We start from the raw sequence: 21,375 nt of genomic DNA on the forward strand, positions 1-21,375 counted from the left end.
AGAGCCTGTCGGTGAGGGGCAACTTGCTTTGCGACCCAGGGGACCCCCCCCTCGAACTCAAGGGCCCTGGGCTGAATGTAAACCAGATGCAAACTATCTTATGATCTGGGGGGGGGGGGTGCCCTAGCACCCCCTCCCCCGTTCTGGGCGGTGGCTAAAAACCACAGTTGAAACTGCTGAGTGCTTGAGGAGATTGAGATGGCAGGCCCGCACAGGAGCGGTCAGGCAGTGGTGTCTGCTCCCTGGCGTGCATACATATACTTAGTGGTACGCGCTTATGCACCCACGGTACGTAGACCAGTACCCATGCCTGGATACCCGTGTGAACACATGTGGATGTACTCAGAGCACATACCCCTATGTATATGACACATGCTTGTGCATTCACGCCTACGGTGAGCAATCTGTACGCATATAACTCAAGACAGAACGCATGGGGCACTAGCCTTCACCGGCAAGACTGGAGCCAAAAGGGGATCGAGCGCCATCCGGCAGGGTCCAGGAGCCCTCACTCCAGCCGCTGTGGAGCAGGACACCAGCTTTGCGGGTCCCTACCCCGGGAGTTGGGGCGGAGCGTGAAGACCAAGTTCAAGGCTTGAAACTCCAAAGCTCAGGATGCTACCTGGGGCAAAGGGGACCTCAGAGAGCACCTCCCTGGGAACTCTGGCTGTGGCCCAAATTAAGGACTGCTACGTGCACCCCGGCAGTTTTGTGACTTCACGATCGCGCGCAACACGACGCGCAAGCGCGGGTAGACAGCCGTCTTCCTCCTCCGGAGTTCGCGCGCACGTTCTAGGGGCTACAACGCGGTACGCGAGGCCCGGGAAAAACGTTAGCCCCGCCTCCTCGCCCCGAGAGGGCGCCTGCGTACTGAGCTAGATGAAGCCTTTTCTCTCGCTGCTGGGCCAGCTCGGGTGCAGCGTATGCGCACGCGCCACCCTGCGCCTGCCGGGAAGAGTCACGTGACAGCTGTCGTAAGCGCCTCAGAGAGGAGACGGTAACGTAGTTTCCGTTTCCGCCCCTTCTTCCTTTTCCGGTCCTGGCGGACGCCGCTTCGGTTGGATTCTCGGCCCCGGGCCCCGGCGTGGGAGGTGACCGTAGTCATGGCGATGTTTGAGCAGATGAGAGCGAACGTTGGCAAGTTGCTCAAGGGTATCGACAGGTCTGAGCCCGGTCGGAGGGAGCGTTTCTGGCCAGGCGGCGTGGTGGAGAGGATTTTCTAGAGACAGCAAGGGGTGGTCGGGATCCTGGACTTGCTCGGGAGTAGGCTTTCCCACTCTTCCCGGCGGAGATGTTTAAGGAAACGGCGCTGCTTGGATCTACGGACAGGAGATACAGCCTTGCCTACCTCTTACTGCTCCCTCCCCCCCATTTTAATTGCTTTAAGGTCTCTCTGCTTCTCAGCTTTCCCTCTCATAGCCTCAAGATTCCCGTGACTGTGTTCCTCAACCTCTCACTGCGTGTCAGTGCCTCTTCATGTCGTCTTTCTTTTTCCTGTCATGCCATTTATTCAGCACACGTCACTGGAATCTACTCTGTCAGGCTGGGCAGTGCTGGGGACCAGAGGTGACCAAGACAGCTGCAGGCCATGCTTTTCGTGCAGTTCTCAGTGCAGAGTCCAGACAAACCGGACAGTAGGCAGTGATAGTGGTCAGGGCTGGAGTGGGAGAAGCTAAAAGGAGTCTGGGCGCGGAGGGGGAGAAGGGGGTGAGTGGCAAAGATGTCCAGGAGACCAGGTATACGGGTTACAATGACTGATTGGCTGAGAGGTTAGGGGTGCATCCTAGAAAGGACCCAGGGCTCTGATGGGGTTCAGAGCTTAGGCTTAGGTCTGGAAAGTTGGCAAGTGTTATTAGAGATTATACGGCTGATTCAAGACTTTAGTAGAGTAAGTGGTTAGTGCCAGATTTAGAGGGAAGGAGGAACAGATTGCAGTGCCCCCCCCCCCCAAAGTGACTGGTCTCAGACCCTGTCTCCTCACTGCTCACCCATCTTGATTCTTCTGTAGGTACAATCCTGAGAATCTGGCCACGCTGGAGCGGTATGTGGAGACACAGGCCAAGGAGAATGCCTATGATCTGGAGGCCAACCTAGCCGTCCTGAAGCTGTGAGTGTCTGCCTCCATCCCCGCCTCCAGGCCAGCGACCAGCAGGGTACCACTGGCAACATTGGATGAGGCTGAAGTTGGGGGTAGCCTTTGGGATGTGGCTTTTCTTGGTGTGCAAAACTAGGAAGCCAAGGGAGTTGGGGCAGGAGGAAAGATGGTTTTTAAAAAAGTAATTACAGGGTACACATACAGGTTAGTACAAAACACAAATGAATAGCTAAGTGAGTATAAGTGAAACCCCATGTGACCACCACCCATAGCATAGAGGTGAGTGTTGCCCAGGGCCCTAGGCCCTTTGCCTTGTATGCTTTGTGCCACCACCTCACCCCCACCCTGGTGACCACTTTAGGCTCTCGTGGTCTGGCTTCATGTGAGTTTACCACACTCGCATGCATACCGATCAGCTTAGCTTACTTTTGTTTGCTTTGAACGTGACGCAAATGTAGTCAGACGGCGTGAGCTTTTCTAGACTCGGCATCTTCCTCGTCTCGCTGGGTTTGTGAGATCCATTCATTTTGTCTGCGGCTGCAGGTTTTTGTTTTTGCTGTTTAGTGCTCCGCTGTGTGACTGTCTTAATTGCCCATTCGCTTGTTGACGGATAGTTGAGGTCCTTCCTCGCGGTGCTTTCTCAACATACTGTCAGTTGTGTAATTTTTATATATTGTCTCGATTCTGACGTCTGGGAAATGGAGATATAACAACACTTGTACTGATGGGGTTGTCTAGGTTGTTTCTGATGATAACTGCTGCTTAGTGGGTGCTTCTCATGTGGTAGCTACCGTGCTGTCAGCTTTTGTGTGTTTTAACTCGGATGCTATACTGCCCTTGTGAAGAAGATAGGGTCGTTCTTGTCCCTTTTTTCGAGGGAGGACACTGATGCACAGAGAATTTAAAATAGGCAGTCCAGGGTCCCTTAGCAGGGAAGTTTAAATCCAAGCAGTCTGGACCGAGAGCTGCTGGAGGGGAGGGGGGTGGGTAACAAGGTGACGGGCATTAACAAGGGCATTTTTTGGGATGAGCAGTAGATGTCGTATGTAAGAGATGAATCACTGGGTTCTGCTCCTAAAGCCAAGACTACACTGATGATGAACTTGGATTTTTGTTATTATTACTATTATTTTAATGTTTGTTTATTTTTTTATTTTTTTTTTTTAATTTTTTTTTTTTTCTCAACGTTTATTTATTTTCGGGACAGAGAGAGACAGAGCATGAACAGGGAAGGGGCAGAGAGAGAGGGAGACACAGAATCGGAAACAGGCTCCAGGCTCTGAGCCATCAGCCCAGAGCCCGACGCGGGGCTCGAACTCACGGACCGCGAGATCGTGACCTGGCTGAAGTCGGACGCTTAACCGACTGCGCCACCCAGGCGCCCCTAATGTTTGTTTATTTTTGAGAGAGAGGCAGAGAGCATGAGCAGGGAGGGGCAGAGAGAGAGGGAGAAACAGAATCCAAAGTAGGTTCCAGGCTCTGATCTGTCAGCACAGAGCTCGACGTGGGGCTCAAACTCATGAACCACAAGATCATGACCTGAGCCGAAGTCAGATGCCTAACCAACTGAGCCACCCAGGCGCCCCAACTAACTTGAATTTTTAAGGGGGTGAGGGGGGCTGGGTGGCTCAGTCCGTTAAGCATCCGACTCTTGGTTTCTACTCAGGTCATGATCTCGCGGTTAGTGAGTTTGAGCCCCGTGTCAGGCTCTGCACTGACAATGCGGAGCCTGCTTGGGATGCTTTCTCTCTGCCTCTGCTCGTGTGCTCGCTTGCACTTTATCTCTCTCTCAAAAGTAAAAAAAAAAAAAAAATCCAAGCAGTCTGGTTCCAGGGCCTCAACCACTATTCCAGACTAATACTTACGTTGTCATTTGTGAACCACTTAACAGCATCCGCCTTACTGGGTGGTTGGGAGGATTAACTGTCCCCCATCTGCAGAACAGGGATGTAGGTCAGGGAGGTTAAGGTCACAGAGCCAGAATGCTGTGATTGGGAATGGAGCCCAGGCACGTCCAGCTCCCAAGCTCTGGGCCAAAGCGCTGGGCATCTGATGAGGCCCAGGGACCGGCAGATGCCACGATTGATGTGTCTCTTGTTCCCCTTCTCAGGTACCAGTTCAACCCAGCCTTCTTTCAAACCACGGTGACCGCCCAGATACTGCTAAAGGCCCTCACCAACCTGCCCCACACCGACTTCACACTGTGCAAGTGCATGATCGATCAGGCACATGTATCCTTCTAATTTCCAGGCCAGGCGTGTGGGCGAGGGGGGAGGGCAAGGTAGGTGAATTCACGGGGAAGGGGTCTGTGAGTTCAGCCGCAAACACTTGGGTGCCTGCTCCGGGCTTGCAGTGCTGGATGGGACATTTTGGTGGCTGAAACAGGTCTGGCCCCTGCCCTCACAGAGCTCACAGTCCAGTGGGGGAGATAGGTCCTCTATCAATGACAGCCTGGAGAAGTCAGGGGTTGGGGTTTAGAGGGGCCAGAGGAGAGGAGGCACCTGCCCCTGCCTGGATGTTAGGGAAGACTTCTTGGAGGAGGAGACATCCGGAAGATGAACGAAATGAAATATTAAGGAAGGGTGATCAAGCAGAGGGAACAGTACGTAAGGAGGCCTGGAGGAAGAGAAGAGCTTGGTGCTCCTTCAGAGGCAGTAGAGGAAGTTCAGCGCGGCCTTACCACAGATTTCAAGATACATTTTGGTCAGACTCAAAAGGGCGCTAGGAAACTATAGAAGGTTTTAAAACCGCAGAGTATTATGGGTAGGTTTCTGCCTTAGAAGGATTCCCATGAGGGTTCTAGCTGATTAAGGAGGAGGAAGTGGGGCCCCAGCACCAGGCAGGAGTCATGAAGAGCTGCATTGACAGCTGTATGTGGCACACTGCTGGCCTTTAGTGACGGTGTTGAGTGAAAATGAACTGGCTTCCCGCCCCCCCCCCCCCCCCACCTTGCTCTGACCTGCTTTTTTGTGGCTGGTCCAGCACTTGGCCGGGTGGGCCTCCCTCTGCCCGGCGATCACTTGACACACTTGGCAGAGCCACCCCATCCACACCGTGCCCCTTGCTGCTGGCACTCCCGGTCCCCAGGGCTGCCGCATGCAGCTGAGCTGAGAAGTGGTGGCTTACACCTTGAACCTGCGCTGCCAGGTGTGTCCGTGGGAGGTCTTCCTTCTGCGAAACTGTCCACCTTCTCCAGAGGTCTGCTCTGGTGGCTTAAAAAAAATAGGCTGGGGCGCCTGGGTGGCTCAGTCAGTTGGTTAAGCGTCCGACTTCGGCTCAGGTCATGATCTCACGGTTCGTGAGTTCGAGCCCCGCATTGGGCTCTGTGCTGACGGCTCGGAGCCTGGAGCCGGCTTCAGATTCTGCGTCTCCCTCTCTCTGCTCCTCCCCTGCTCGTGCTCTGTCTCTCTCTGTCTCTCAAAAATAAATAAACATCCAAAAAAATAGGCATATGGTATGGCGTTACAAGTACAGAAAGAGTGTATGGTGGAAAAAGAAGCTTCCTCCCTCCCCTGTCCCGCAGCCACCCCACTCCCCACCGCCAGGAGACAACAGTTGTTTGCAGTTCTTGGGTACCCACCCTGCCAGGGATCCCCTGGGGACGCACAAGTACAGTTGTGTGCGTTCATGTCCATATGCTCCCCACCCCCACGGTGGCGCTCATGCGTGCTGGTACGCATCTTGCTTTCGTATCCCAGCGTGTCTTGTCGCGCCTCTGCATTGGTTCTCAGAGAGTTGACTCGATCCCGGTATGTGGACAGGCCAGTCGCTGACTTAATTGTCTCCCGTCGTTGGCTCACCGTTTGCCTTCACAGTTGTGCTTCGGCGGACAGAAGGTGGGCGCGGGGAGATGGCTCAGCCGCGGCCTCCCGAGGCTCAGGTCTGTTTTCCCTTAACGCTTTCCCATCTCAGCAAGAAGAACGACCAATCCGACAGATCTTATACCTCGGGGACCTGCTGGAGACCTGCCACTTCCAGGCCTTCTGGGTAACTTGGCTCCCGGGGCGGGGGGCAGGGTGGGCTGCTGGGCCTGGCACGGCAGCCTGCTGAAGGGGATGACCCTGCACATTTGTCGTCTGCCTGCACAGCGGTGGGCGGTGGCTCCTGTGCCCAGGGCTCTGCGAGTGTGACCGCGTGGATTTGTCACCCTCGCAGAGTCCGGACTCCCACGTCGTCCCTTGTGCCCCCAGCACCCACGGCAGGGCACCCGTGCGTGCCCTCACATCTGTCCTTCCTGCCGAAATCCTCCACCCTCTGAGTGCTCCCTCCCTTTCTTGCTCTAACTGGGGCCCCACCCTCCACTTCTGCAGTGGCCCAGCGGGATGGCCGGGAGCCATCATTCCCAGATCCCGTTTCCCCTTGCACACGCTCAGTCCTGAAGCTCAGGTGTCGGCACTTCCTGCCCCGCCTTGTTGGTTTCAGCCCCCTGGCAACCGCTCCTCCTCTCGTGAAGGACGGAGCTCCTGTGCACTGCCCCACTCCTGTCATTCTTCGATGCTTGAAAAGCCAGAGCAGTGATCCTTCCACCACCTCGACCTTCGGGTTTTTCCAGCTCCTGTTTTCCATGTGGCCTCGGCCCCTGTCTCCCTGTCATGCCCTAGATCAGCTCTCAGCGTGTTGGACCCCTAAGGAGTTAAAAAAAAAAAAAAAAAAAAAGTACTGGTACTTGGCTTCAGCCATCAGAGCCTGATGTGACCGGTGTGAGTGTGGTGTAGGCTTTGGGGTTTTAAGCAGTTATCCCAGATGATCCGGATGCCTGGCGAAGGTTGGGAGCCACTGCCCGGTACTTGTCTTCAGTAATTGCTCCCTTCTCTGCCTACGAATGGCAGACGTTTCTACCCTCTGACCACTTCCTCCCAGCTTCCCAGCTCGCCCCTGCGAGGTCTCCAGCCTGGCAGTTCTTGGGCCTGGCCATCATTTCTAGTCCTCTGTTCTGCTTTTTCCTTTAGTGTAAATTGTGCATCTGTATCTGAGACCAGAGACAGAGGCTGGAGGAGGGCCCCAGGGAGCACGTGACAGCCCAGCCCCACAACCCTCGACCCTCATCCCCTCCCAGCCTAGGGCCTTGCTCCTTGCTCCCCTCCCGGCTCTTTGCACCTTCTCGTCCCCTCTCCCCCATCCCGTCTCATCTCGAGGTCAATGAGGTGACCTTGCACCTCATTTTGTGGGAAAGTCGAAGCCGCCAAAGCAGAAGTCTCCCACACAGTATTGCCCTCAGCCTCCACGTGTGCTGGTGGCTGACCGAGCACTTTTCTGTTTCAGTGGGTGAATTGTCCCTGCTCCCATTTCCGGCCACCCCTCCCTCTCCTCAGGCGCCGTTCCCCTTCCCTCTCGCCCACTCATTGCCACCACACCGGCGGCTCCCTGCTCTCTTGTAATAGCAAACGGGGCCTTCCCAGATTGTTCTTGTCACCAGAGAACACGTCCACCGTGTAGTTCGTTCCTAGCCTACAAAAGAGAACTCTCCCTGGACCTTCGCCCTCCCTACTACCTCTGCCTCTTGCCCCTTTCCTCTGTTCCCCTCGGAGCAGAAAGGCTCCCGTCCCAGGAAACCCCTCGGTGTCCAGCAGAGCGGTCCCGTCAGCCACCCTGCTCCAGGGGCAGGCTGCTGGCGCTCGGTCTCGCCTTCCCTCCCTGCTCACGTGACCCCACCGCGCTCATTCCATGCGGGCTCTCGTGACCAGCCTTCTGCCCCCCCCCCCCCGGTCCCCAGCACACACAGTGTGGAGCCCACATTGTCTGCCCCGTCGGCCGCCTCTGATGGGGTGGTCACGCTCCGCCCCCCGGGCCCTTCTGTCATTTGGCTTCTGTGTATCCTGCCTCACTGGCTGCTCCTTTTCATTGTCCGTGTGGGTTCCTCATTTTCCTCACTGACGTGGGCGGGGGCCCTTGCTGGGTTTGAACAGAAACCTGAAGGAAGTGGGGGTGCTGGCCATGGGGAAGGAGAGTTCCAGACCCAACACCAGCCCGCACAAAGGCCTGGAGGTGGGCGGGTACGTGGTGTGTCTGAGGAGCAGGGAGGAGGCCCCTGTGGCTGGAGAAAGGGGCCGAGTGGGAGGAGGTGATAGGCAGGTCCTGTGGGGCCTTGTGGGCCATGGGTGGGACACTTGACCTTTTCAGATCCGAGTGAGACAGCAAGGGGAGGTGGGTGAACACAGTTAGCGAATCTGTCTCTGTTCCCTCTTTGGGTCTGTGGTTTCTGCCTTCTGATTCAAACCCTGGCTCTGTGATTTGGGGCAAATCGCTTTGCTGCCCTGAGCTTTGGTTTTTTTATCTCTAAAATGGGCATAAAATAGTAACTTCCATCATAGGATTGCAGGCAGAAGAAAAGTTGGCATGTGGGGTGAATGCTCGAGTGTTAACTTCTATTGTTAATTTCATTAATCTTAATATTCTTGGTGTTATTAACATTGTCGTGAGCATTATCTTTGCTTTCCCAGCAAGCCCTGGATGAAAATATGGACCTTCTGGAGGGTATAACTGGCTTTGAAGACTCCGTCCGAAAATGTAAGTTCCTCTCTGTGTCTGGGCTCCCCAGGGGGAAGGGGTAGGGAGTGGCAGCAGGGTCCTGGGAGTGGCCCTTCACCATCTTTGTCCCTGATCTCTACAGTTATCTGCCATGTTGTGGGCATCACTTACCAGCACATTGATCGCTGGCTACTGGCCGAGATGCTCGGGGATCTGACCGGTAAGGCCTCTCTGGGTCCCTGGTGCCAGTCTAGGAGGCTGGGGGTGGTCAGGGGCAGTGGGCCTCCACCAGTTCCTCGGCTGGACCCACCCTTGCGTCAGCAAGTCATTCGAAGGCACAGCCCAGCTCATTACTGAGGGAGTGAGGAGCTAGCGTGAAACGTACTCTTCCGTGGAGATCCTGTGGCATTCATTTATTCTGCCTACGTTATCTGAATGCCTTCTCTGTACCAGGCACTGTTCTAGGCCTTGGGGATACAGCAGTAGCGAAACAGAATGGTTCAGGTTTGCTCTCCTCAGAAACAAATAACAAGATGAGATGTGTGTGTTTCGTGTCAGCTCGTGGGGGTGAGGTGGCTAGGTCCCTCAGTGGAGTTAGGCCAGGAGCCTGAAGGCCAAGCAGACGAGGCTGCTGAGGCAGGGACACGCGAGTCTCATTCACAGAGCGGCCAGGGTGCCTGGCGGAAGCACGGTGAGCGAGGAGCAGAGAGGTGGTGGCGGGAGGGAGAGCCTCAGATGCCATGGGGCCTCCTGAGGACTTAGTCCTTTGTCCTGAGTGATCTGGAGCCCCAGGAGGGTTCTGAGCAAGGAGGGACATGATCAGATTGGGTTTTTTAAAAAATCCTTCCGAAAGAAAGAAAGAAAGAAAACTGTGTTTATGTATTTGCTTATTTCTACAAGAAGTAACACAGGAAGAAAAATAAAATGAAGAAAAGTGGTTATTCCTTGGAGGGTCAGGGGTGAGATTTGTCTGGTACCTTATTGGGTAGTTCTGCTCTTTGATCCGGGTAGGTGTACGTGTGTGATTTTAGTTTTTTTAGCAGAAACTGACTTTTGTTGGACACTGTTTCAGGCACTGTACTAAGTGCTTTACATCAGATATTTTATTTGTTTACTTATTTATTTTTAAAGTTTATTCATCTTTGAGAGACAGAATGAGCAGGGGAGAGGCAGAGAGAGAGGGAGACACAGAATCTGAAGCAGACTCCAGGTTCTGAGCTGTCAGCACAGAGCCCGACGCGGGGCTCAAACCCATGAACCATGAGATCATGACCTGAGCTGAAGTAGGCCACTGAACTGACTGAGCCACTCAGGTGCCCCAATATTTACATATTTAAAAGTGAAATTAGGGGCATCTGGGTGGCTCAGTCAGTAGAGCATCTGACTCTTGATTTCGGCTCAGGCCATGATTTCACAGTGGTGAGATCCAGCCCTTAATGGAGCCTGCTTAAAATTCACTCTCTCTTAGCCACTTTGGGTGGCTTAGTCAGTTGAATGTCTGACTCTTGATTTGAGCTCGGGCCATGATCTCATGGTTCGTGGGTTAGAGCCCCGTGTTGGGCTCTGCACTGACAGGGTGGAGACCGCTTGGGATTCCCTCTCTGCCCCTCCCCTGTACTTGCAGGCTGTCTCTCTCTCTCTCAAAAAAAAAAAAAAAAAAAGATTGTCCCTCTTCTGCTTGTGAGTGCACTCTTCCTCTCTCTTAAAAAGATAAAAGTCAAAAAGGGATGAAACTGCTTTCAGACTTGAGTGTAAAGAGAAGCAGATCAATCCGTATCAAATCGCTAATAGTCACACAAGAGAGTGACTTCAAGGAGCTGGACCCTCTAGCTGAACGTCCTTACTGGCGTATTTCTTAAGGGCAAAAACCGGACTGCAAAGAAATTCCCAACTGATGATCTGGGCTTATTGTTAGTGACAGCGATGACATAATTTTGGAACCATTTCAAAGTTGCGTGGAAAAGCAGAGAAGGAAGCTCACTACTGTTGTTAGACACGAGGATTTGCCCTGGGGAGAGAAAAGCGAGATAGAAAATAAAAGTTTAGCCAAAAGCTCTGTAAGGTGAGGGTTGGAAAGCTAAAAGGCTCCCTCTGGCTGCCGTTTGGAGAATGAACCATAGAAACGCAGGAGACACTGGCGGCCGGGAGTTGGTCAGGGAGGGTGCCCTGGCCTTTGGCTGCCTGGTACTGTGGGCTCAGGGTGACTGAGCCCCTGCACCGCCTGTGTCACCTGCAGACAGCCAGCTAAAGGTGTGGATGAGCAAATATGGCTGGAGCGCTGATGAGTCGGGCCAGATCTTTATCTGTAGCCAGGAGGAGAGCATCAAGCCCAAGAACATCGTGGAGAAGATCGACTTTGACAGTGAGTGGTGCCTCAAGGCCTCGGGCTGTGGGGCTAAGGAGATGCCCTTCAATAGACCAAGGCTAGGGCCCCCAGGGACTTGGGTGGTTACGTTCTGGTCCGGGGCCAAGAGATTTGCATCTGCCAGACTCCATGGACCTGCTTTCCAGGCCTCCCTGCTGAGGGAGGGATGGGGGGGTGTCTTTCCTTGGGACACCCCAGGGCTTGGACGGGCCTTGCAGGGTGTCTCCGCACCTTTACTGGTCGCGGGGGCTCTGTTCTGTTGGCCCTCTGTCCTCGGGGGTAGTGCCAGTTCTGGAGTTGGGTAGCTGGGTGGAGATCTTGGTTCTCTGTTTCTTAGCTGTGTGCCTTTGGGCAAGTGATTTTACCTCTCTGTGCCTTAGTTTTCTCATCTAAAAAGTGGGGATCAGAGCACCAGTCATTATGACAGATACTACGTAGTTCCTTACACTTCTAAGTCATACGGTCCTCGCGTGAACCCTGAATGGTAGGGGCTGTTACTGTAAAGTACCGAGCGATATCATAATAACCTACCTCACGGAGGTATGAGGGCAAAGTGAGACCATCTACGTAGAGCACTTCGCAAAGCTCTGCCGCGTCAGCCGTGGTCATCGCTGTCACACACACGCTGAACTAGCACAGGCCCCACAGATCCCTCAGCTGAGAACAGAGTGAAATAGCTGTGAGGTTAGTGCTCTCACCTGCTCAGTACATGTGTCTGAGTGAGAACCTGGGGCCGGGGCTGGGCTGCTCCCTTGCACCTTGGGTCTCCTCCCCGTCCCTTGGTACGAACCTGGTGTTTTTAAAGGTATGTCCTGGTACAGCATGCCTTCTCAGTACAAACCAGCTAATTTGGTAGTAACTTAGGAGCATGATCGAGTGGAAAATCAGCTCTGCGCTTAGGGACTGTGGCTCCTCACTCTAAATGAGAAGTGCCCCCTGTGTGGGGGCTCAGGTGGGAAGTCACTGGAGCGAGGGGCTCTGCAGTGAGGAGCTGGAAGTCCGGTGTTTCCGGCGTCTTGCACGTAGTATATAGTCAGTGTCACTGTGAGAGTGGTGAGAATAGCAAACAGCTTGTACCAGGCGTTGCTCTAAGCACGTCATTTAACCCTCTGATTGTGCGTGTGTATGTGGGGCGGTGCTTTATGCAGTTGGGGAAACTGGTTTTAATTAACTCGCCTGAGGTCACCCATCTGGTATGAGGCAGAGTTGTGATGAGGGCTTGGGTCTCCTTGCTTTGGTCCCGATTTTTAACTACTGCCCCGATTGCCTTCGTGGGGCACCTGGCTGGCCCAGTAGGTAGAGCATGAGCTCTCGGGGTCATGAGTTCAAGCCCCATGCTGGGCATAGAGACTACTTTAGACAAACAAACAAAAACCAAACTGCCTTGTGAAGGTGACCAGGACCCAGAAGGGCTTTGCGATCTGCCACCCCTGCAGAATTGTGGGTGTCATGGCTGCTGGCTGGAGGTTGGTCTCCCGTTCTTCCCGTTGACCTGCTGCCCCTTCTCTCCTCAACAGGTGTGTCCAGCATCATGGCCTCCTCACAGTAACTCGGCAGGCGCTTAATAAAGATTTATTGACTTCTTATTCCTGTTGTCTCCTGCTCTTTGGCTTCCTGCCTCTGCCCCTGGCTCCTGTCCAGTGGCCTGGGGACTTCGGGCTCCTCTCTTCCCTCTTCAGGTTTCCTTCCCTGCCCCACCCTGGCAATCGACTTTCCACCCCCACCTTCCTGACCTGTCAGGTCACAAGTAGTGAGCAGGCGACCCTGAGTCAGCCAGGAGGAGGAGGAGGTGAGGAGGATGTAGGAGTCCAGCCTTGTAGCTGGGTGTGGGGCTCTTCCGCCCTCTCGAAAACCCAGGTGAACAGGAGCGGCTTCCTGGTGAAGGGAGGCTCCACCTTTGCCCTTTGGTCTCACGTGTAGGCGCCCGAGGCTCCTCAGTGGCCGGAGGATTGAATGGAGGAGGATCCGGTCGGCCCCCTATCCCGGCTACTGCTCAGACCGTTGTGTGTCCTTGGCTTGGTGACTCTCCCTCTTCCTCAGTTTCCTCATCTGGGAACGGGGAAGAATGACACCCATTTGTGTCGAGTTGAGGAGTTCCATCAGCTCTTGCCAGTAACGTTCTCTCGGGGCCTAACTTGTTCTTGGCTCTTAGAAAACAGGAGTCGTTGCTAATTTCAGATCAAGAGTTTGGGGGCACCTGGGTGGCTCGGTTAAATGTCCGACTTGGCTCAGGGCATGATCTCATGGTTCATGAGTTCGAGCCCCACGTCAGGCTCTGCTGACAGCTCAAAGCCTGGAACCTGCTTCACATTCATTCTCTCTCTCTCTCTCTCTCCCTCTCCCCCTCTCTCTCCCTCTCCCTCTCCCTCTCCCTCTCCCTCTCCCTCTCCCTCTCCCTCTCCCTCTCCCTCTCCTCTCCTCCTCTCCCTCCCCCTCTCCCTCCCCTCCCTCTCTCCCTCCCGCCCTCCCTCCTTCATTTGCATTCTGTCTCTGTCTCTAAAAAATAACATTAAGAAAGTATGTCTCCAAGGCTGCAAACTAGTCCTCACCATTCTTAGAGAGACATTACAAGAATTGGGATTTTCGGCTAGGCCATTCTCCCCCTGCCCTACCACCCCATCCCCCAGTCCCAGCCTACACCAGCCAGGAGGCCTAGCCAATGTTATTTGATGTGTACCTGCGCTGATGATTCCTATTTTACATAGGAAATATTTCAGAGTCTTGGCAGAGTGACCTCGGGAAAGTGTCTTCCCCTCTGAGCCTGCTGTCTGCAGGAAGAGGGGGTGGAGACTATAGTGACCGCCTTTGGGGGAAAGTGGAGGAAAGGAAATGCCGTAAGATGTCGAGTCCCTGGTGTAGACTGGCAGCTTCATTCTTGTAAGCCATGAGGCGTGAACTTTGCCTATGGGGAGGGCAGTGGCTCTACCCCAGCTGTCACCCTTCTCAGCCCTCCCTTCTCTGCTTGCGTGCACACCCATCATTCTTTTGAGGACACTGACTTGGGGAGCCGGGGTAGGGCGGGACACCCTTTGCCCTGGGTTCCAGACCTGAGCAGGAGCCAGGAACTAGGGTGTGCCCGAATCCTGGGGACAAAGAGTGCTTCTGTAACTAGTGACTTGAGAGCCAGCTGTACGAGGTGGCAGCTCATAGTGGCTGCTATTTGAGTTAGCAAAAGGCACCCCGGCTGGATGAGTATGGCTCCCGCTCAACCCACTTGACAGGTGCCTTTGTGTAAAATACAACCTGCACAACTGACCGTGGCTGCTCCGCAAGGAAGAGGAAATGACCTCTACCTCTTGAAAGCACATCCCTTCCTGCTTAGTCTACCTGCTTTTGCTCTAGGAGGATCCTTTGAGCAACTGAGAACTTGATCTAGAGAAAGACTGCCTGGGTTCAAGCCCCAGCCTAGCGCCTTTTGGGCATATTGGGTTAACCTCCCCATGCTTCAGTTTTACAACCAAGGAGAGTACCCACTGAAGTCGTTGCTGTGAGTTAATGCTTTAGAGGAGCTGAGAACAGTTTGGCATATAGTTAAGAGATGATACACTTGACACCTGTCATGCTCACTTGGGCTTAGGGGTGTTATTTCATTTGCTTCCATAGTCACCTCTAGACACCCCAGTATCTGTGCATGCTCTCACTCTTGAGGACATAGCTCTTTTTCGTCTTGTCTCACTAACTAGAATTAACGATGGAATACATCAGGGGCACCTGACTGGCTCCGTCGGCATAGCCCGCGACTCTTGATCTTGGGGCCATGAGTTCAAGCCCCATGTTGAGCATAGAGCTTACTTAAAAACATAAAATATTGTCACAAATAACATTTATCAATAAATAAAGGGAGACTTTAAGCCTCACTGACGGCGGGCCAAACTCTTCAACTCTGAGCCCTTTGTGTGGAAGATTTTGCTGTGTCGGAAGCAGGCAGGGTGGGGCAGATGGCCCATAGCCCCAGTGGCTCTCCCTGCCAACTAGGCCCAGCATAAAAGTTCTGGATTTGTTCTCCAGGTCACAGCCAACACTCCTGGATCTTTGGCCAGATCCCGGCATCCCTTGGGGACATGGGCTGCTGCCCGGGCCTTGTCCGCTTCCTTTGCGTGCCATTGGATGCCTTCCAGTGACTTTGAGAGAGGTGGGGAGAAGTCTGTGGGCTCCCATACCTGGAGGAGCCATGTTTTCTCATCCCCATTCCCGGTAGCTGACTGTGACCTTTCACACTGTGGGCCAGTTCCTGCTCTAGTCAAACTTGAATGCTTACCTTCTTACCTTCCCTGAATCCAATCAAGTTCACACTCCCCTGTCCCTCACGTCCAAACCTTGGGAACCATCTTGAGTCTGGATTCTTCCCTCATTCTGATGGCCACCCCTGCCACCATCCAATTCAGGACAGTAAGCCCTGTCAGCTCCACTTTCCCACATCCTTCCACTGCCCCACCTGCATAGCTCCTTCCGCCTCCAGGACCCTGGCCCTGTCCCCGCTCACCTGGACCTTTGTGGCAGTCTCCTGGCTGGTCTCCCTGTGTTTACTCCACCTACAGTCTGTTCCCCTCCTGTGGCTGCTGGATCCTGTAAACAGTAGCGGATCCCAGCCATCCCCTGCATAGGGTCCTCCCTTAACTTCCCATTGCATTGCCAATAAAATTTGAACTCCTAACCATGGTTTTAAGTCCATCCATTCATTCACGTAAGATTTATTAAGCTTTTGTCTTGTGCTAGACGCTGCTTCAGAGACTAGGGATACAGCAGTGACCAAAGATCCCCACTCTCATGGGCTGACGTTCTTGGGAAGGAGACAGATAAACACGGTAAATAAGCCAAATGGTATGTTGAATGGTGATCAGTACTCTGGAAGAAAAGCAAAGGGGGGAAGGTGTAGGATAATATTTTACTAAGGTGGTCAGGGAAGGTCTCACTGAGGAGGTGATATTTCTGCAGACCTGTAGGAGAGGAGGCTGTGTAAGCCCCAGGGATCCAGTAACTGGGAACAGTGTTCCAGGCAGTGGTAACAAGGTATCATCTAGCACAAAGGCCTGAGGCTGGAACGTGCCCGGTATGTTTGAGGAACACCAAGGAGGTCAGCAGTGTGGCAGAAGCTCAGAGATTGAGAGGGAGAGAAGGAGGTGAGCTGGGAGAGGAAATGCGGACAAGATGGGGAAGACCTTGTGAAGCTCCAGGGGTCTCTTGTTTCAAAAGCGGGGCTGGGCTGGGCCAGGGCAGGGAAGACTTCTTCTTCAGCCTTTCCTCCTTTCCTTGACTTTGACTTGTACTCAGTGTTGCACCAAGGAGGGGTTCTGAGCAGAGGAGGGAGAGACTTGATTTGACTCAGGTGTTTACTGGCTCCCTTGGGCTTCCTGTGGGAAAGAGAGTGGGGTTGGGGGAGCAGGAAGGGGAGTAGGAAGCGGGTGAGAGGCCAGTGCAGTGGTCCAAGGAAAGACAAGGCAAGGGTGGACAGGACTAGGGTGGGGCCATTGGGGGGGGAGAGGAATGGGTGGATTTTGTATATACTTAAAAAAACGTTTTTTTTTTTAACGTTTATTTATTATTGAGAGACAGACAACGTGAGCAGGGGAGGGGTAGAGAGAGGGGGAGACACAGAATCGGAAGCAGGCTCCAGGCTCTGAGCTGTCAGCACAGAGCCCGACCCGGGGCTTGAACTCACCAACTGCGACATCATGACCTGAGCTGAAGTCGGTTGCTCAACCAACTGAGCCACCCAGGTGCCCCTGTATATACTTTTAAGATAGAACTGACAGAATTTCCTGAACTGGATGTAGGGTGTGAAGACAAAGAGGAGGCAAGGATGAATGCAAGGTTTGTGGCCTGCAGAGCTGGAAGACCGCAGGTGCCATTAACTGTGATGGATGGGGATGACTGTGGGGTGATCAGGTTTGGGAAGATCAGAAGCTTAGCTTTGGATATTTAAATTTGAGAGGGCGGGGCGCTTGGGTGGCTCAGTCAGTTTAGTGGCCAGCTCTTGATTTCACCTCAGGTCACGATCTCATGGTTGAGATTTAGCCTGGCGACTGGTTCTGTGCTGACAGCATGGAACCTGCTTGGGATTCTCTCCCTCTCTCCCTCTCTCCCCTTACCCCGTCCACATGCTTTCTCTCTTTCAAAACAAATAAACTTAAAAAAAATTTTCGAGAGGGCTATTAATGTGGCAATGTCATTTATCTGTATCTATTTGCTTATATATTGTTGCCCTCCCCCTTTTGAGCCACTTGAGAACTAATCATGCTTGTCATGCTTAGCACTCCATTGCCAATGCCCAAGAGCGATGCCTGGCACACTGTAGGTGCTCAATGAATGTTTGTGGAATGAATGAAGAATAGACAAGTCTCCAAACTCCTTTACCTTCCCAGTCAGCCAGTATCTATTCCAACCCACCTAATTCTCATGTCTATTTCATGAATCCTTCACGTCTGTGTTCAAGGGTCCTCCTTTTCTGAAAAGCCTACCCTGAGTACTTTTTAAAAATATTCCATTCATGCTTAATTTTTCTCCCTAACACTTATCACCTTGGAATATCCTTCCTAAAATTTTGTTTGTTATCTTCCTTCACTACAAGGTAGTTCCACAAGGGCAAGGATTTTTGTCTCTCTTGTTTAGTACCAATGCGTAAAACATGATCTGGCACACAGGAGGCGTTTAATAAATATTTGTTGAATTTGTGTTGTCGAATGAGAATACAGGCCCCAGCAGGTTAAGGCTTGATGGCGGGACCCGCCTTATGAATCATTCATAACATGGCCCCGCCCACAGGCGGAGAAGGCGCGCTCACGCGGGAGAGGGGACGCGGCTCGTACTTGGGCCGAAAGGGTGGTCCGGGAAGTGGACTCTGCGCAGGCGCCGAGCTCCCCGAGGCGGGTCTCAGCCCTTTCCTGGTTAGGAGGCGCGCGCGCGCGCGGGAGGGCGGCGGCGGCGGCGCGGTGCGCAGGCGCGGCAGGCAGTGCGCAGGCGCTGGGGGAGGGCGGGCTGAAGCAGCTGAAGCGGCGGCGGCGGCGGCGGAGGCTCGGGCAGAGGGGCGGGAGCTGCGGCGGGAGCGGACGGGCTGGTGGGCGAGCAAGAGGCGGCGGAATGGTGGACTACCACGCGGCGAACCAGTCGTACCAGTACGGCCCCAGCAGCGGGGGCAATGGCGCCGGCGGCGGAGGCAGCATGGGCGACTACATGGCCCAAGAAGACGACTGGGACCGGGACCTGCTGCTGGACCCGGCCTGGGAGAAGCAGCAGCGCAAGGTGCGCGGCCCGCGGGCCGGACGGGCTGGAAGGGGCGCTTCCGAGGGAGGCTGGGGGCCGGAAAGGGGGTTGGAGGGTCTTGAGAGACAATTGGAGGGTCTGTGATGGGAATCGGGGGTGTTGAGAAGGAATTGGCGGGATTGGGAAGGGGTTTGGAGTCCTGAGAAGGAATTGTAGAACTTGGGCAAGGAATTGAGAGTCTGAAGAAATCATTGGCGGCCTAGTAGGGAATATGGAAGTCTGAAAAAACGAATCAGAGAGCCCGATGAAGGAATTGGACGGTCTGGGCGGGATATTGGGGGAAATCGAGAGAAGCTCGTAGCCTCTAAAATGGAATTGGGGTCTAAGGCGGGGTGGAAGGTTCAGAGGATGGTTGGGGGTGCAGAGAGAAACGGGGGAGTCTGGAATTCGTGGGCCAGGATGGAATTAATGTCGGGGAGCCTGAACAGGAGCTCGAAGATGGAGGGGGTTATTTGGAGTGCAGAAAGGTCCGAAGGTTGGGGTTGGGGGGAGTTCTAAAGGGGATGGAGATTCTGGAAGTCTGAAGATGGAGTAGGGGTGCTAAGAAAGGAATGTGGAGTCTGAAGAGTAGTTGAGGGGGGGGGGACCTGGGAGACTTGGAAGATGAGAGGGGCAGAGGAAAGAAGTGGGTGTGAGACTGTGGCATGGGGTGTGAGGATGGGCAGGGGTGCGAACAGAAGAAGGGAGCTGTAAGAAGTGCTTGAAGGGTTGAGGATTATTTGGAGTGCCCTGTTCTAAAGGGAAGAGGAGAAGATTGGGAAGCAGGAGGAGTGAGGAATTGATGAACAGGGTGAAGGGGATGGTCCCTGGAGTGTTTGAAGAGGGGATTCTGAAGAACTGATCAAGGTTGAAAAGCTAGGTAGGGGGTTGGATGGAACCTACGGAAAAGGTAGTGTTGGAAAGGCGAGCATGGTGGAGAGAATGTGAGCGACGGAATGGCGGGGGTAATGGGAGGGAGGTTAGTTTAGGAAATGAAAGTCTCATTAGGAACAAGTGTGTGAGATGGACCGAGGAAGAGGAAGGAAGTTGGAGGGGGGAGGCTTTTTAGAGGCGCAGTCCGGGACTGCAAAGTGGGGTGGTTGGGGGAGGGAGAATAAGGGAGGAAGCGGCGAGTGTCCAGGAAGAATTGCGTCTTTGGGGGAAAGGGGTGAAGGGACCCTAAAGCAGCGTCTGTTTTCAGGTGGCCTGTTGGGGTGTGGAAGCAACTTAGCGGGGACACAGTAGTGAAAGGTAGATCAAAAGGAGTGGGAGGCCAGAGGAGGTATTGGGGGGGGCGGGATAATTCAAGGTGGTTGAGGAGGGGGCTCTCATGATAGAAGAGAGGGTTTGAGTGTGTGCAGGAAGAGCCAAAGAAAGGGAGTATGTTGAGTGGGTGTGTGTGTTGGGAGGGGTTGTGTGACGTGTGTGTGAAGAGAGTAGCAGGTACTTGAAGTTACAAGCTTTTAATTTGTTCTGGAGATCTGGGTTTCCTTCCCAGGTTTGTTACTAATCAGTTTTGTGGTCCTGGGCAAGACCCTTGCTCTCTTAGTACAGTTCTGTCATGTGTAAAATGAGGAGGGGTCGAAGGAGGCCCTTCTGTGATGCTGCAAAGATGGATGTGTATGGTATTGGGACTTTGGAGGGTGGGCTTTGGTGGAGTTTTTTCAGGAACGTGGCGGGCAGACTCAAGGTGTTTGAGCGGTGAGCTGAGGAACGAGAGTGGAGAGTGTGACTGGAAGCCTCTTGAGGGTGTGAATTGGCACTCAGGGTGTCTTTGCAGGCCCTCCCCCCCTCCCCCCCAGCATGGAGGGAGAGGGTGAAAGGAGCAGCTGTTCCAAGGCAGCCTGGGGTGGGGCCTGGCATAACCTTGAGTAAATTCCCAGCCTCTGCTTGAATTTCCTCATCGGTAGTGGGGGTGGTGGTGGTCTTATTCATTGAGCCACCTACCTCAGGGTGGGCAGTTTGAGATAATCTGAACTGCAAATGCTTTTTGAGGGTAGAGTGAGGTCTAGCCAGCAGCCACAACAATAATTTATTGCCTGAGGCAGTGCTGGGTTGGAAAAGGTTAAGAGTTGCCAAGAGACTTGCAAAGTCGGGAGGGGGACAGGGGGCCACAGGATTATTTTCGAGAATTTCTGGGATCTGTCTTCTCCAGCTCCGAGTGCATGGGAAGGTGAATCCCTCTTTTCTCTCAGGTACTGGAGGTGAGGGAACCTTCCTTTTCCTTCCCTTCCTGTCTTCTACCCTTCCCCAAATGACTCCTTTTGCTAGCTCACTTCCACTCCCTTCTGGGAGTTAGGGTGTGTGCTCCTTCGTGGTTATAGTCTCCCTTGCACACTGGGTGAGGCCGGGGCGCCATTCATGTCTGCCTGGGTGGGAACGAGGACTCAATGGAACCCCAAGGCCTCGCTGCTCTGTGTTATTTTCCCTCTTCCTTTCCTTAAGGACTGGGCAAGGTTGAGGGAAAGGGTCGCTCACAGCGTCCTCTAACTCAGTGAGGACCAGATTCTAGTATGTCCAGCTTTATACCTACTGCAGCAGATACTTACATGTAACTGTTCTTTGCAGGAAAATATTGCTTCGCTGCTGTGCACTCTCCTGTTATGGATCAGGGATCCTTTATGAAGGGGGGGAGGGGGTAATGGAAAAGAATATATACATAAGTTTGGACTGTCCTTTCCCTTCTAAGAGGACTCCCCCCTCCCCGCCCCCTGCTCCCTCCAAACAGTCTGGCTGAGTTTTTCGACATTACAGTGTCGCTTTAGTGAATAACAGGTTGCCCTTCTTGCCTCTCCAAGGCTGAGCCCCTGGCACTTGTGCATATACTCACATACTCTGAAAATCTGTGTCCAGGATAGCTGTAGTCCCTTCAAGTGTGTGGAATTGAATTCTTCTAGGGATTAGGCAAGGGTTGGTTCGAGTCAGGGTGTGTGTGGTGGCGTTCCGGTGAAGCCATTTGCCCTGACTTCTGAGACCCCTGTAACCAAGGCATTACCTGATAAGGTAGTTATGCACATTTCTGACGGGGAAGGTCCTAGCTTTTCTCCTGGGGGATGGGCGAAGGACTGGTCTGGTTTTTGAGCAGATTCTCCAGCAATTACAGTTCTCGGCCACAGTTCTTTCTCCTAGTTGCCAAAAGGGGCCTGGGTAGCCTTGCTACTACCCCTGCTCTCCAGGATAGGAGAGGTCTCTTGACAGCTCATCCAGA

At 53.6% G+C, this 21,375-nt stretch overlaps 2 protein-coding genes across 6 annotated transcripts in view; both read left to right on the forward strand.

Moving 5' to 3' along the window:
- The first annotated feature begins 1,014 nt into the window (after positions 1–1,014).
- Positions 1,015–12,514, forward strand: EIF3K (eukaryotic translation initiation factor 3 subunit K). 2 transcript variants are annotated; one of them, XM_030297712.1, is made up of 8 exons: positions 1,015–1,162; positions 2,009–2,107; positions 4,206–4,326; positions 6,002–6,082; positions 8,536–8,602; positions 8,706–8,783; positions 10,800–10,925; positions 12,446–12,514. In XM_030297712.1, exons 1-8 carry the CDS (start codon positions 1,104–1,106, stop codon positions 12,475–12,477), a joined length of 663 nt encoding a protein of 220 aa, XP_030153572.1. In that variant the 5' UTR covers positions 1,015–1,103; the 3' UTR covers positions 12,478–12,514. The 2 variants fall into 2 exon arrangements, with proteins under 2 accessions (XP_030153572.1, XP_030153573.1); XM_030297713.1 differs by having other exon boundaries at positions 1,017–1,162; positions 6,008–6,082.
- Positions 12,515–17,942: 5,428 nt separating this feature from the next.
- The window catches only part of ACTN4 (actinin alpha 4), a 71,137-nt gene continuing 67,704 nt past the window's right edge, over positions 17,943–21,375 (forward strand). The window contains exon 1 of one of the 4 annotated variants that reach the window (XM_030299469.1): positions 17,943–18,167. In XM_030299469.1, coding sequence (XP_030155329.1) covers positions 18,006–18,167 — 162 coding nt within the window. In that variant the 5' untranslated portion in view covers positions 17,943–18,005. The remainder of the gene's footprint in view (positions 18,168–21,375) is intronic. The other 3 variants (XM_030299470.1, XM_030299466.2, XM_030299468.2) reach the window with 3 other exon arrangements.

Source organism: Lynx canadensis, chromosome E2 (assembly GCF_007474595.2).
Source record: "Lynx canadensis isolate LIC74 chromosome E2, mLynCan4.pri.v2, whole genome shotgun sequence".
In the NCBI taxonomy this organism is placed as follows: domain Eukaryota; kingdom Metazoa; phylum Chordata; class Mammalia; order Carnivora; family Felidae; genus Lynx; species Lynx canadensis.

Coding starts and splice junctions, on each gene's coding strand:
- EIF3K (XM_030297712.1), top strand. CDS start 1,104: ATGGCGATGTTTGAGCAGATGAGAGCGAACGTTGGCAAGTTGCTCAAG. Junction 4,327..6,001: donor GCATGATCGATCAGGCACAT/GTATCCTTCTAA, acceptor AACGCTTTCCCA/TCTCAGCAAGAAGAACGACC. Junction 8,603..8,705: donor TGAAGACTCCGTCCGAAAAT/GTAAGTTCCTCT, acceptor TGATCTCTACAG/TTATCTGCCATGTTGTGGGC.